The 14,198-nt window shown below is 41.2% G+C and overlaps 1 protein-coding gene across 3 annotated transcripts in view; it reads right to left on the reverse strand.

Annotated features, from left to right (window-relative positions):
* The window catches only part of EPG5 (ectopic P-granules 5 autophagy tethering factor), a 130,770-nt gene that overhangs the window by 41,804 nt on the left and 74,768 nt on the right, over nt 1–14,198 (reverse strand). For all 3 annotated transcript variants that reach the window (XM_061130930.1, XM_061130929.1, XM_061130928.1), the window contains exons 26-27: nt 13,685–13,856; nt 12,208–12,370 (exon numbers count right to left, since the gene is read on the reverse strand). In XM_061130930.1, the coding sequence (XP_060986913.1) occupies nt 12,208–12,370; nt 13,685–13,856 (335 nt within the window). The remainder of the gene's footprint in view (nt 1–12,207; nt 12,371–13,684; nt 13,857–14,198) is intronic.

A 14,198-nucleotide genomic window follows, 5' to 3' on the forward strand; every position in this document is an offset into this window, starting at 1 on the left:
ATATATATTTATAAAAAATACCAAAAATAAGATAAAATATGAGAAATGACCAAATCAGTTGCATGCTGAGGAAAGAGCAATTGACTAATTTCAGTGGTTCTTGAAATCTGGTCTTTGATAGAATTTTACTGGTTCTCAACAAAGATGTGAAAAGTAAGAATTTATTGAGGTTTGAAAAAGAACTAAAGTTATTTCAATTTTTTAGAACTATCCTACCAAGATGGTAGCGTAGGACGTGTGCTCATCTTGTCCTATAAGAACACCAAATCGCAACTAGCTACTGAACAGTGACCACTGACAGGAGTATGCTAGAATTCACCCAAAAAAAAGATACTCCACATCAAAGGACAAAGAAGTGGCAATGAGTTAGTAGGAGGGGTGCAATCACATTTGAAGCAAACCCCACACCCCCCAGAGACTGTTGGAGGGGACAAATACCTGTGTGCACCAGGACGCAGGGTAAAGGGGCAGTGACCCCCACAGACTTAGCCAGACCTGCCTGTGAGTGTCTGAGGGTCTTGTGTGGAGGTGTGAGTCAGCAATGGACTGCCACGGGGACGGGGCACTGGCAGCAGCGGTTCTGGAAAGCCTGTGTCCTGTAAGCCCTTTTAGAAGACACCTCCAGCCCAACCACAGAGCCTGGGACGCCTCAGGCCAAACAACTAACAGGGAGGGAGCACAGCTCCACCCATCAGTTGAAAATCGGATTAAAGATTTACAGAACATGGCCCTTCCCCACAGCCAGTCCCTCCCACCAGGAAGTTTGCACAAGCCTCTTATCCTCATCCATCAGAGGGCAGATAGAAGCAGCAAGAACTACAATCACATGGCCCCAAGAATGAAAAACACAATCATAGAAAACTAATTCAAATGGTCACATGGATCCAGCCTTGTGTAACTCAATGAAGCTATGAGCCATGTGGGGCAGGGCCACCCAAGACAGAATGGACATGATGGAGAGTTCGGAAAAAGAAGGTCTACTGGAGAAGAGAATGACAAACCACTTCAGTATTCTTACCTTGAGAATCCCATGAACAGTATGAAAGGGCAAAAAGATATGACACCATAAGATAAGCCCCCCAGGTCAGCAGGTGTCCAATATGCTACTAGGGTATATTGGGCATCTGCTCCCATCACTTCCTGACAAATAGAAGGGGGAATAGTGGAAGCAGTGACAGATTTTCTCTTCTTGTGCTCCAAAATCACCATGATGACTGTAGCCATGAAATTAGAAGATGCTTACTTCTTGGAAGAAAGGCTATGACAAACCTAGACAGTGTATTAAAAAGCAAAGACATCACTTGCCAACAAAGGTCTGTATAGTCAGAGCTATGGTTTGTCCAGTAGTCATGTACAGATGTGAGAATTGGACCACAAAGAAGGCTGATCACCGAAGAATTGATGCTTTCAAATTCTGGTGGTGGAGAAGGCTCTTGAGAGTCCCTTGGACAGCAAGGAGATCAACCAGTCAATCCTAAGGGAAATCAACCCTGAATATCTATTGGAATGACTGGCGCTGAAGCTGAAGATCCAATACTTTAGCCACCTGATGCAAAGAGCAGACTCATTGGAAAAAACCCTGATGCTGGGAAAGATTGAGGGAAGGAGGAGAAGAGGGTGACAGAGGATGACACAGTAGGACAGTATCACTGATTCAACGCACATGAACTTGGGCAAAGTCCAGGAGATGGTGATGGACAGGGAGGCCTGGCATGCTGCAGTCATGGGGTTGCTAAGAATCAGACATGACTTAGCAACTAAACAACAACAGTGCTACTGGGGAAGAGGAGAGAAATAACTAGAAAGAAAGAAAGGGTGAGCCGAAGTGGAACTGACATCCAGTCGTGGATGATGTGTCTGGTGGTAAAAGTAAAGTCCAATGCTGTAAAAACCAATATCGCACAGAAACCGAGAACGTTAGGTCCGTGAATGAAGGTAAACTAGATGTGGTCAAGAAGGCAAAGGCAAGAGTGAACACTGACATTTTAGGAATCAGTGAACTAAAACAGAAGCAAATGGACAAATTTAATTTAGATGGCCATGATATCTACTATTGTGGGCAAGAATCCCTTGGCAAAAAAAAGAGTAGCCCTTACAAGTCAACAAGAGTCCAGAATGCAGTACTTGGGTGCAATCTCAGAAATGACAAAATGATCTTGGTTCCTTTCCAAGGCAAACAATTCAGTGTCACAGTAATCCAAGTCTACACCCCAACCCTGGTAACTCAGCTGGTAAAGAATCTGCTTGCAATGCAGGAGACCCCTGTTTAATTCCTCAGTGGGGAAGATCCGCTGCAGAAGGGATACGCGAATCACTCCAGTATTCCTGAGCCTCCCTGCTGGCTCAGCTGGTAAAGAATTCGCCTGCAGTGTGGGAGACCTGGGTTCGATCCCTGGGTTGGGAAGATCCCCTGGAGAAGGGAATGGCTACCCACTCCAGTATTCTGGCCTGGAGAATTCCATGGACAGAAGAGCATGGAGGGCTACAGTCCATACGGTCTCAAAGAGTCAGACACGATTGAGAGACTTTCACTTTTCACTTTCACTTCACATGCGCCAACCCCTAAGGCTGAAGAAGCTGAAATCGAACAGTTCTATGAAGACCTTCAAGACCTTCTAGAACTAACATAAAAAACGATATCCTTTTCATCATAGGGATTGGAGTGAAAAAGTAGGAAGTCAAGAGATATCTGGAGTAACAGGCAAGTTGGGCCTTGAAGTACAAAATGAACCAGGGTAAAGGCTAACAGAGTTCTCTTTGCCAAGAGAACGTACTGGCATACATAGACAATACCAGATGGTCAATACTGAAATCAGATTAATTATATTCTTTGTAGCTGAAGATGGAGAAGCTTTATACAGTCAGCAAAAACAAGACCTGGGGCAGTCTGACTGTGGCTCAGATCATGACTCCTATTGCAAAATTCAGACTTAAATTGAAGGAAATAGGGAAAACTACTAGACCATACAGGTATCACCTAAATCAAATCCCTCATGATTATACAATGGAAGTGACAAATAGATTCAAGGGAATAGATCTGATAGACAGGGTGCCTGAAGAAATATGGACAGAGGTTCATAACACTGTATGGGTGGTAGTGACCAAAACCCAGAGAAAAAGAACTGAAAGACATCAAACTGGTTGTCTTGAGGAGGCTTTATAAATAGCTGAGAAAAGAAGAGAAGTGAAAGGCAAAGGAGAAAGGAAAAGATATACCCAACTGAATGCAGAGTTTCAGAGAATAGCAAGGAGAATAAGAAAGCATTCCTCAGTGATCAGTGCAAGGAAATAGAGGAAAACAACAGAGTGGGAAACACTAGAAATCTCAAGAACACTGGAAATATCAAGGGAACACTTCATGCAAAGATGGGCCCAATAAAGGACAGAAATGGCAAGGACCTAACAGAAGCAGAAAAGATTAAGAAGAGGTGGCAAGAATACACAGAACTATACAAAAAAGGTCTTAATGACCTGGATAACCATGATAGTGTGATCACTCACCTAAAGCCAGGTAGGTATCTTGCAGTGTGAAGTCAAGTGGGTCTTAGGAAGTATTAACTATGAATAAAGCTAGTGTAGTTGACAGAATTCCAGCTGATCTATTTCAAATCCTAAAAGATGATGCTGTTACAAAGTGTTACACTCAATATGCCAGCAAATTTGGAAAACTTAGTGGTCACAGGACTGAAAAAGTCAGTTTTCATCCCAATCCCAAAGAAGGGAAATGCCAAAGAATGCTCAAACTACCACACAACTGCACTCATTTCACATGCTAGCAAGGTAATGCTCAAAATCCATCAAGTCAGGTTTCAGCAGTACATGAACCAAGAACTTCCAGATGTAAAAGCTGGATTTAGAAAAGGCAGAGAAACCAGAGATAAAATGGCCAACATCGGTTGGATCATGGCAAAAGCAAGGGAATTTCAGAGAAACATCTACTTTTGCTTCACTGACTACACTAAAGCCTCTGACTACATGGATCACAACAAACTGGAAAAACCTTAAAGAGATGGGAATACCAGACTACCTTACCTGCCTCCTAAGAAACCTGTATGCAGGTCAAGAAGCAAGAGGTAGAACCAGACATGGAACAATGGACTGGTTCAAAATTGTGAAATGAGTACATCAAGGCTGTATATAGTCACCCTTCTTATTTAACTTATATGCAGAGTGTATCATGGGAAGTGCCAGGCTGGATGAATCACAAGCTGGAATCAAGACTGCTGGGTGAAATATCAACAACCTCAGATATGCAGATGATACCACTCTAATGGCAGGAAATGAAGAACTAAAGAGTCTCTTGATGGGTGTGAAAGGAGAGAGTGAAAAGGCTGGCTTAAAATTCAACATTAAAAAAACTAAGATCATAGCATCTGGTCCTATCACTTCATAGCAAATAGATGGGGAAAAAATGGAAACAACAGCAGGTTTTATTTTCTTGGGCTCCAAAATCACTGCAGATGGTGACTGAAGTCATGAAATTAAAAGATGCTTGCTCCTTGGAAGAAAAGCTGTGACAAACCTAGACAGTGTATTACAAAGCAGAGAGATATCACTTTGCTGATAAAGGTCGGTATAGTCAAAGCTATGGTTTTTCCAATAGTCATGTACAGATATGAGAGCTGGACCAGAAAAAAGGCTGAGTGCTGAAGAACTGATGTTTTCAAACTATGGTGCTCTTGAAACAAGACTTTTGAGAGTCCCTTGGAAAGCAAGGAGATCAAACCAGTCAATCCTAAAGGAAATCAATCCTGAATATTCATTGGAAGGACTGATGCTGAAGTTCCAAGACTTTGGCCACCTGATGCAAAGAGCCAACTCATTGGAAAAGACCCTGATACTGGGAAAGACTGAGCGCCGGAGAAGAGGGCAATGAAGAATGAAATGGTTGGATGGCATCACCAACTCAATGAACAAGAGCTTGAGCAAACTCAGGGAAATAGTGAAGGACAGGGAAGCCTGGTGTCCTACAGTTCATGGGGTCACAAATAGTTGGACATGACTTAATGATTGAGCACCAACAATCCTTTATTTCAGATTATGTCTTTCTTAGTTGAGAGGTTGTTAATATCCCTTTCTCTAATTAACTGAATGGTGACCTAAGTGATAACTACTTGGTTTGTGCATTTTTAATGTCCTTTTTTGCCTGTGGATACATGCAGAGAATATCCTAGGCCCAGGTTGCAACCCAAAGACAGAACCAGTGTAGCAGCTGTGGGGACAGGAGGAGAGGGACAGCAAAGAGGAGCTCAGCCAAGTAGGGAGTCAGGGCTGAAGACTGCAATGTAATCGGACTGGGGAGCAAGGGGGCCTGTCTTAGGGAGACCTTTAGAGCTGGCGAGGGAATTGGGACTTATATTGAAGGCATGGCAGGAAACGCTGAAAAGACCAGAACATTCAGAAGGCAGGAATTTTAAACCCTCCAGTCTCTTCACATGGTCTTCCCCAATCGCATGGGTGAGCAGTAAAGGCTACATTTTCCTTTATATGCACCTTCCCAAACCCAGGCCTCAGCCACCACCACAGTGATATCCCCACCAGGCGTATTTTCATAAATTCTAGACCGAATGCTCCCAAAGTACACTGGTCCTGCTTGGTTTGCTTTGCACAGCAGCGCAGAGCAGCTCAACTCTAACAAATGATATGCTGACCACCTACTTTTATGACCATGATAATAACCCTTCCATAAAGTTCACCAATATTGTGTTAAAAATCTTCACAAAACTTTTCAAGGATAAGCCATTATTATGAATCAAAAGGCAGAAAAGTGCCTCTCCAAGAATATGTAATGATAATCATGATTAATTTTTATTATTGGAGAAGCAAAAGATTAAAAAAAGTAAACTGTTTCCAGTAAACCACATAACAAACCAATACAAATACTTTATTTCAAATCGTTAAAGTAACAGGCCAATGTTTAATAGCCCAAAATGTGTTAAGAATATGTGCAGCCGGCTTTTTGGCAAGTTTGTCACCAACTACAGTTAGACTGGGTCTTTGAGTCACAGTCCTTGGCTGACCTGGAGAGCAAGCAGCCAAAGAGAGGGAAAGAGAATCTGAGAGGAGGAAGGAGGAAGGAAGAATGAAGGGAAGTGGAAAGACAATGAGTAAGAAAGAAGAGAGGCTCACTTAACAGGGAAATGCAGAGAGATGAGACTAAAAGCACTCTCTGACTCCAACTTTAAAACCACCACTCCATGTTGTAGAAACAACTTAATGCTAAAGAGTAAAAGAAATTAATTAGTTCAGGAAAGTTCAGATTTCCTCACAAAAACATCCCTAAATTATCATAATTTCCTAGCCTATCTATTTTTGTTCATAGCTCCCACCTCTGTTAAAAGTTTTCTTACTAGAGTGGAGGTGAGACTGAATGATCACCAGCTCACAATTACAAGTTTTAGACAAAAAGCAGCATGTTGGAAGCTCTTCCACTTGAGTCATTTTAAATAGACAAAGAAATCCAACAGTTGCATGAACACGTGCTTCAGTAAGTTGTTGCAATAATGTGAGGCCCTCCGTAGGTCTTTCATTTCTAGAAATGAGCAAATTTTTCACATGATCATAAATCAATCCTGGGTCCAGCAAACATGCCCCACAATACCAAACTACAACAAAAGGAACCTTATTATAAATCACCCCATTTCCTCAGGGAATACCACTGTATTATTAGAGGGTTCTGTTAAGAGAGGCAACCACAGAAGAGGCACGTCCCACTTGCCATAAAATATCTTTGGCTTCTGTATACCCCAAACAAGCTATACATAGTTCAAACATTTGCAGACAACTGGAAATTTCCAGGGCTTTCCCTCACAGAAAAACTCCATCAAGCAGTAATATATTTTCATGACATAATTTGAAATCCTTACAAAAGAGCCATTCAAAATTACATTTAAAATATATATTTTAATTTTAAAATTTACACTTGAAATAAAAAATCATTTCCCATGAAATCACTGAAAAAGAAGCAATCCTATCACACTAACACAGAAAGAAAAGGGTACTATGTTAATTCAAATGAGATTTGACTATCATGATCAACTCGTCTTCGAAATCAGAGCTGAAACAGCTAAAGCAAATGGCCTAGTCATTTCCCAATACTGAATGGAAAAAGCAAAACTTCTTGATTCCAACTGAGCCACTCACTAGCTGTGTGACTCTGGCAAGTTTCCAAGCCTCTCTGAACCCGCTTCGTCTTCCTCATTCCGTGAAGCTCAAGTGAGATGATGTAAGCAAAGTCCCTAGCAGATTACCTGGGATCTGAGAGTACCCAAGCGAGGGATGGGAAATACACTGAACCAGGCTGAGAAATAAAGCCATGCACTGAAGTATGACCATCCTTACCACTTTCCAAGACTGAATGCCCAGGAGAAGCATGTACAATTAAAAAGGTAAATGTACCAGTGTGTGTTTTTTAAGTTGGGATTTTGTATGAAAACATCAAGCTGGCCAATTAAGCATTAAATTGGCCAAAGATAAGCAGAATCAAAAGCGACTGCCAATTTCTGGTAGTAAAAAGTTACAATTTCCATGTCTTCCACAGTCAAATAATATCTTCAGGGAGACTATTATCAAGAGTTTGTATCCTCTTCATTTCTTCAAACACATTCTTTCTGTGACACTGACTGTGTGAGACAATGACAATATAAACATGAAAAGACAAGATCCTGACCCTCAGCTAACTCAAACTCTATTAACAGCTACAGAAGTAGTAATACAAAACAAGTTATAATATAACCTGGAAAGTGTTGTGCTTGTGGCTTTCACTGACTGATTCTGGGGTGCTAAAAGTACCTATTATGTGCCAAGAGCCGTGCGAGGTGGTACAGGTACAGAGACGAATGATGACAGGAACTCTACTTCCCAAAGAAGTCACAGTCTGGTAGGAAAAGAGCAGGTGACTATGACAGCATTTCTCCCCAAGCTGTGATGAGAGGAAGGAATATCTCAGCCTGACTAGAAGAGTCAAGAAAGACCTCAAGAAAAGATGCTGACTGAACCAAGGAATGAAAGGATGAGCAGGAGCCCAGATATGAGTGGGGGAGAACAAGCAACAGCATAGGGCTAAGAACAAAAGTATGAATGTGCATGTTATCTTTACGGGACAGAAAAGGAGCAAGCTGCTAAAAAACAGAAGGTTGAGGGCATGAGAGAGAGGGTAAATGATGTGCTAGAAAAAGATCAAGAACAGATTATGAAGGGTCCTAAGAGACATAACTCTTTTTAGGTACTAGAGAACCAACATACCAGGGAAGCCAGTGACTCAGTGGTAAAGAAGCTACCTGCCAATGGAGACCCAGGTTTGATCCCTGGGTTGGGAAGATCCCCTGGAGGAGGAAATGGCAACCCACTCCAGTATTCTTGCCTGGAGAATCCCATGGACAGAGGAGCCTGGTAGGCTACAGTCCATGGGGTTGCAAAGAGTTGAACACAAATGAGTGACTGAGCATGCAAGATCCAACACGGGTTTTTAGCCTGGAAATGAGATCAGTTTGTGTTTTAAAAGATGAATGGGGAAAAATGAACTAGATAGGGAGAAAGACTATGGACAGGAAGGCTGATATATCAGTTCAGGGGAGAAGTGGGCTGACCACAGGGCAATGTCAACAGAAACAAGGAAAGAATACAAAGTTATTTCAAAGGCAGAACCAATATGACTTAGTGACTAGATGGGAAGTATAGAGGTGGGATTGTGGATGTGAATACTGATGCCTAGGTCTTCATCTTGGGAGCCCAGGTAGGTGGAATTATAGAAAAAATAGGTTTGAAGGATAAAGATGAGATTAGCCTGGGACCTACAGAGTTTGAGGTATCATTGGGACATTGACAGAATGCTAAGCAAGCAAGAAGTCTAGACCTGGAACTCAAGAAAGAATTCTGGACTTGACAAACAGAACAGGAGTCATCAACAAATGGACTAACCTTTGAGGGGTCTACTGACGATCGACTGAATCTACAAACTCTCCAGAAAAGAAATTTTCTATACACTTTCAGGAGCTTCACTGACCCACCAAAGACCATTCACAAATCCTAGATTAAGAACTCTAGCACAGACAGAAGACAAAAAGCAGCATATACAGCAGTGAAGAAGGGGATCAGGAGTAGAACCAAACACAACCAGTAATCCAAGCACTGAGCAGATGAAGAGGAGCCCGGAAGAAACTAACAAGTGGCTACAGATTCAGGGAGACTAGCAGAGGCCTCATGATGGTCATCACCAGATGAGAGAATGATGTCAAACAGGATCAGCACTACTAGTCACAACCGTGAGGTGTTCACTGGACACACTGGAAGGGCTACAGTTCCATGCAATTATATAACCTACCTCCTAGAGGAATGCTCTCTCCCAGTAACAGTTTCTTGATGAATCCATAAACACTCAGAACTCACTTTCCCTTTTCCTGACAAATACTTCTCTTCCTACAAACTAAAGTTATCCGTTTGTGTGATGGGTGACTTTAGATTCAAGTACAATCTTTAACAAAAAATTAGAGCAAATCTAACAGACTCCCATACATAATCCCTGAACTTCATGGCAGCTAGAGCTTCAATTTTCCTCTACTTTGCTTTCAGCCATAAATGAGGAGCAAAAAATAATTTTATCTTCAATTCCTAGACATTATGACCAGTAAGTACTGCCCAGGACAGCTGTAATTAGCAATTACTGTATAACCTTCCAAAGAAATCCTACTTAAGCCTCAGACTACAAAAGTTGATTGCTGTCTTTACATTTTTAATTCCCCGGCACATCAGCATCATCAGGCAAAATAATGGCTGAAGTAAACAGCACTGTTGGTACTGATACTTCTAGGAGCCGTCAGTGGAAGTTCCCAAGCTTCTGGATTTTTCCAAATGATGAGACTTCCCAAACTGAAAAATCACAGGGCAACAAGAAAGGTCAGCAGAAAATTAAAATGTGCTTTAAGAAAACTTGGATATTTCTAATGAGGTTATGGCCACAAAACACAGCTATTTTTCAAACTCTTTAAGAATCTATAAAATCCCCTCTTTTTTCCTCTATCCTTTCTCATTTTTTTACTTCTTTCTTCAAGTGATCTTAGCATCTACCAATTTTACTTTTGAAAATAAGCATAAATATTTTTTGTGTTGTCTGTAAAAGCAAAATCTAAACCATATTCATTTAATTCTTGTCATATATCATCTTCTTTCTGATCTCCCTCCAATCAAAATTACTTAGAAGGTATTTTAGAAAACGTATAACTTTTTATTTCAGAATTAACAAACTAAAGGTTATAAAAGAAATTTCAATTCAAGGGTTCAGATAAATCAAGACTATGTTCCTTTTTTCTGAAAAAGAAAAAAGGTCACTGGTAGGCTTAGAGTTAAAGCTCCCAGGTCTGCTGGGTGGTATTTTCCATCACAAGACCCTGAAAAGTAATAGGAAGTCACACAGTCAGACTTGTTCTCTGTCTGGGACAGCAAATATTTACAACTCTTCAAACAGTAAGTTATTAGCCAGAATTGGAAAAACATTTCTTTGTACTTATCTCAACAGTCACTTAAAAAAGTGCATTGTAGGAGAATTCCCTTCTCTATATAGAATCAACAGCCTGACATAGATGTGTAATTTCAAAATATGGAAAAACACTGTATTTGTAAGAACACAGATTGGTAATAAAAGGTTCCTTTTTCATTACAACCAGATGCATTTTCAGCCTTTTTCCCACCAACTCAAACTCCACCCTCAGCTGGCAAACTTTTCTTCCTGTTTTATTATTTTAGGAGTACTTCTCTACCTCAGTCTTTCTAAAGCATTAGCAACCGAAGGAATAAAACCACACTGAAACACACACACAGAAAGAAAAGTAACTTCATAAAGCACCTGGCCAAAGATATTGTCTCAATATTTAGGAATCTCACATTCCAGATCAAGTTTCTTAATAGATGCATACAACTATGTTGGAAAAAACAAAAATGAATTTTGAAAGTTATGAAAAATATGACTATAAAACTTATTTCAAAGAAGACATTTCAGAGAAAATAGTCTCCTAGAAGAGACTGATGAAAACTACATTAGAATTGTTAGGACTGGCACAAAAAGAAGGGACATTTTTGAAAGACAACCAAAAGTCAGAAAAATAAGTCCCCCAATTTGTAAAAGCTAACAAAAAAGAGGAGCTATTTTTGTGTGAAAGTAGCCAAGCAGCAGCCAGTGCCCTCTCCAAGCATTTCTTTCCCAGCTCAGGAAGTTCTGAACTCACTTGCAGGAACAGCAAGCTGCACTGCCTAAGGAGCATGCACTCTGCCTGGGCCTTCCTGGTTTTGCCCTGCACTGGCACCGTCACTTTGGGCCTGTAACTTAATTGCTCCTTGTCTGTATTTCTCCATCTGAAAAATACAGACTAAAAGAATATCCACCTTTTGGTGTTGTGGTGAGGATAAAATAAGTTTTTAGACATATAAAGTGTTTAGACAGTACGTTGCATCAATTAGGTGCTATGACCTGTTGGCTAAGGCTAACCTTCCATTTGAAGTCTTTACAATGTCACAGACCCAACTTTGGCCTGTCGACAAGCTCCGCCCAAGTGATCTGCTTTCCACATGGCCCTCCTACCTCTGTTTTCAGTGACTCCCCACTATCTGCAGCACACATCTCTACTCGGGAAGCTCCCAGGTGATCATCGTTTCCAATGTGAGCTCCAACCTTTCCAATGTGAATTCCTATCACTATTCCCCAAGACAACGGAAACAGACTGATCGAGCCACTGACCCCTAGACGGTGACTGCATTCCCACATTCTTCTCACTGAATCCCAACTATCATCACCAAAGTCTTTTAAGGACCAGCTGGAGCACCTCTCTCTTCGAATCATCTCAATGATCCCACTTTTCTTTTCATTTCTGTCTGTCTGTCCTGGGAGACTCATCGGCACTTAGGGAAGTAGGTGATCAGCTTTGTGTGTAGCTTTGTGCTGTGCTAAATCACTTCAGCCATGCCCGACTCTGTGTGATCCCACGGACTGTGGCCCGCCAGGCTCCTCTGTCCAAGAGATTCTCCAGGCAAGAATACTAGAGCGGGCTGCCATGCTCTTCTCCAGGGGACATTCCGGTATGGGGAGCTTTACTCTCCCCAAAACTATTAAATGTTGTGGGACAAGGTACTAAACATTTCTTTCAGTCTTTTTCAATGATATGCCAATATTAGGAACTCAAATGAAATTCTCTGAACTATGAGGAAACTCAATCTTACTTGAACTGTTACAACTGCTGCTCCTTGGCACTTTTTACCACTACTGCCTCTGCACTCCAAATGTAGTGTGGTCTGTTCTTCTCGATTAACATACTGCTTGGGCATTGTGTCCAACAGTTCACTATCCAGGGCCACCTGCTGAGACTCCCGAAGAGCTGCAGTTCTGAAAAACATCATCAGGAGAAGTTATTTTAAAAGTCTTAGGAAAAACTTTATGATAAGTGATAAAGGCTTCCAGTCACCCTCAGCCTGCATCGGTGAACACTAACACACAAGAATTTCACAGTAACAAGAGACCAAAAGTGTGTGCTAAGACTTACCCAAACCCTCTCCCTGGCAGTCACTGGCTAACAAGAAAGTTAAGAAAGGAAGGAAAAGTGTGACTTTTTAGCTAGAAACAAAGCTCCGTTTAAAATTTGTGTTATATCAACATTTTTTTTAAATGAATCCTTAAGTACACAACAAATGAGAATTTCATGCTAATTTAATCATCCTAAGGAGGAACCTTATTTTTAAGTACCAGTGACTTCTTAAGGGCTTCCCTGGTAGCTCAGTGGTAAAGAATCCATCTGTCAATGCAAGAGATGCAGGTTCAAGCCCTGGGTCAGGAAGATCCCCTAGAGAAGGAAATGGCAACCCACTCCAGTATTCTTGCCTGGGAAATCACATGGACAGAGAAGCCTGGCAAGCTTCAGTCCATGGGGTCGTGAAAGAGTTGGACACAATTTAGCAACTGAGCACACATATAGTGATTTCTTAGGTATTAGCAACTCAAACTGACATGTGGAAGACCAGATAAGCTAGTTTTCAACACTGTCCTAACTGTATTATTTCAGTAATCTGCAAGTAGCCTGTGTGGTGTGGTGCAAACAACACACATGATACGAATAAGCCAAAAATACCAATGGAAGATTGATTCCTATGAGTTTTGCAAAGATAAACTCTTTCACTTTATAAATAAAAGACTTGCTCCACACACATAACCCTCCTCACATGATCACAAGCTAGAATCAAAACAAACAGCTGATCATTCTGTATCCACCATGAACTCAGAATATTGAATGAGTATTTCCTGTCCTTACATCAAGTATCTATGTAATTTTTAAAAGAATTCAGACATTTAGAAAGCAAAGCAGTGACAAAAGAGGTAAATCTCATTCTGTTCTCTTTGAACACCGTCCTTCCAATAGTATGTGGTTTCCTCAGGGGAAGCCTAAGAAAAAATTTAGCTGGCACTACTGACACAGCAATGCCACAAGAAACACATATACAGAGTACATGGAACCCACATAATTCTATGTGAAATGAAAAGATCTGTCATGACTTGGTTAACTAAGACAACCATCTGGTCTGAGCCAGTCTGGTCAAATCACCCTCGTGGTGAGAAGGCTAATGAGGAAGCCCTTCGAGGTACTACTCATCAGGATGTCACAGCAGCAAGCACGCAGCCATGATCCTGGAGAGTGTGTGGTCTTACCTAGCCTGCTGTTGCAGCAGATTCAGGTCTGTGCGCACCAGCTCGGTGGCATCCTTCTGACTCAGGAGCATGGCTGAAGAAATAACTGGCACAGGAGGCCTCATCGGTTGCAGAACAAGAGGAGGCTGGGGGTCCTCATGCTTCCGCAGGTTACTTAAAACTCTTTCTTTAGCTGAAAAAAAATCGTCATTTTGCTGACTAATGGCTACCACTAGGTCATAATGTACTACATAATTACATAGTCTGTTACCTTCATAAAGAATGCTAAAGATCTGAAGAATAGCTCTTTAAATCACCAGAGACCTAAATGAATAAAATTACCTTGTTATTTCCAAGTTCTGTGGGATCACCCACTGGCCTAATAATATTCTTCCAGAAACTGGAAGCTTGGGAGCATGTGGTATAATTAAATAGAATTACTATCCTCAAAAAGTCTTGATGATAGTTACAGAGCTACAGGTCACAATCTTAAATTATTACCCTAGACAGCTTTGCATGACATGCTAAGGTGTTT

This window comes from Dama dama, chromosome 27, assembly GCF_033118175.1.
Source record: "Dama dama isolate Ldn47 chromosome 27, ASM3311817v1, whole genome shotgun sequence".
NCBI lineage: Eukaryota > Metazoa > Chordata > Mammalia > Artiodactyla > Cervidae > Dama > Dama dama.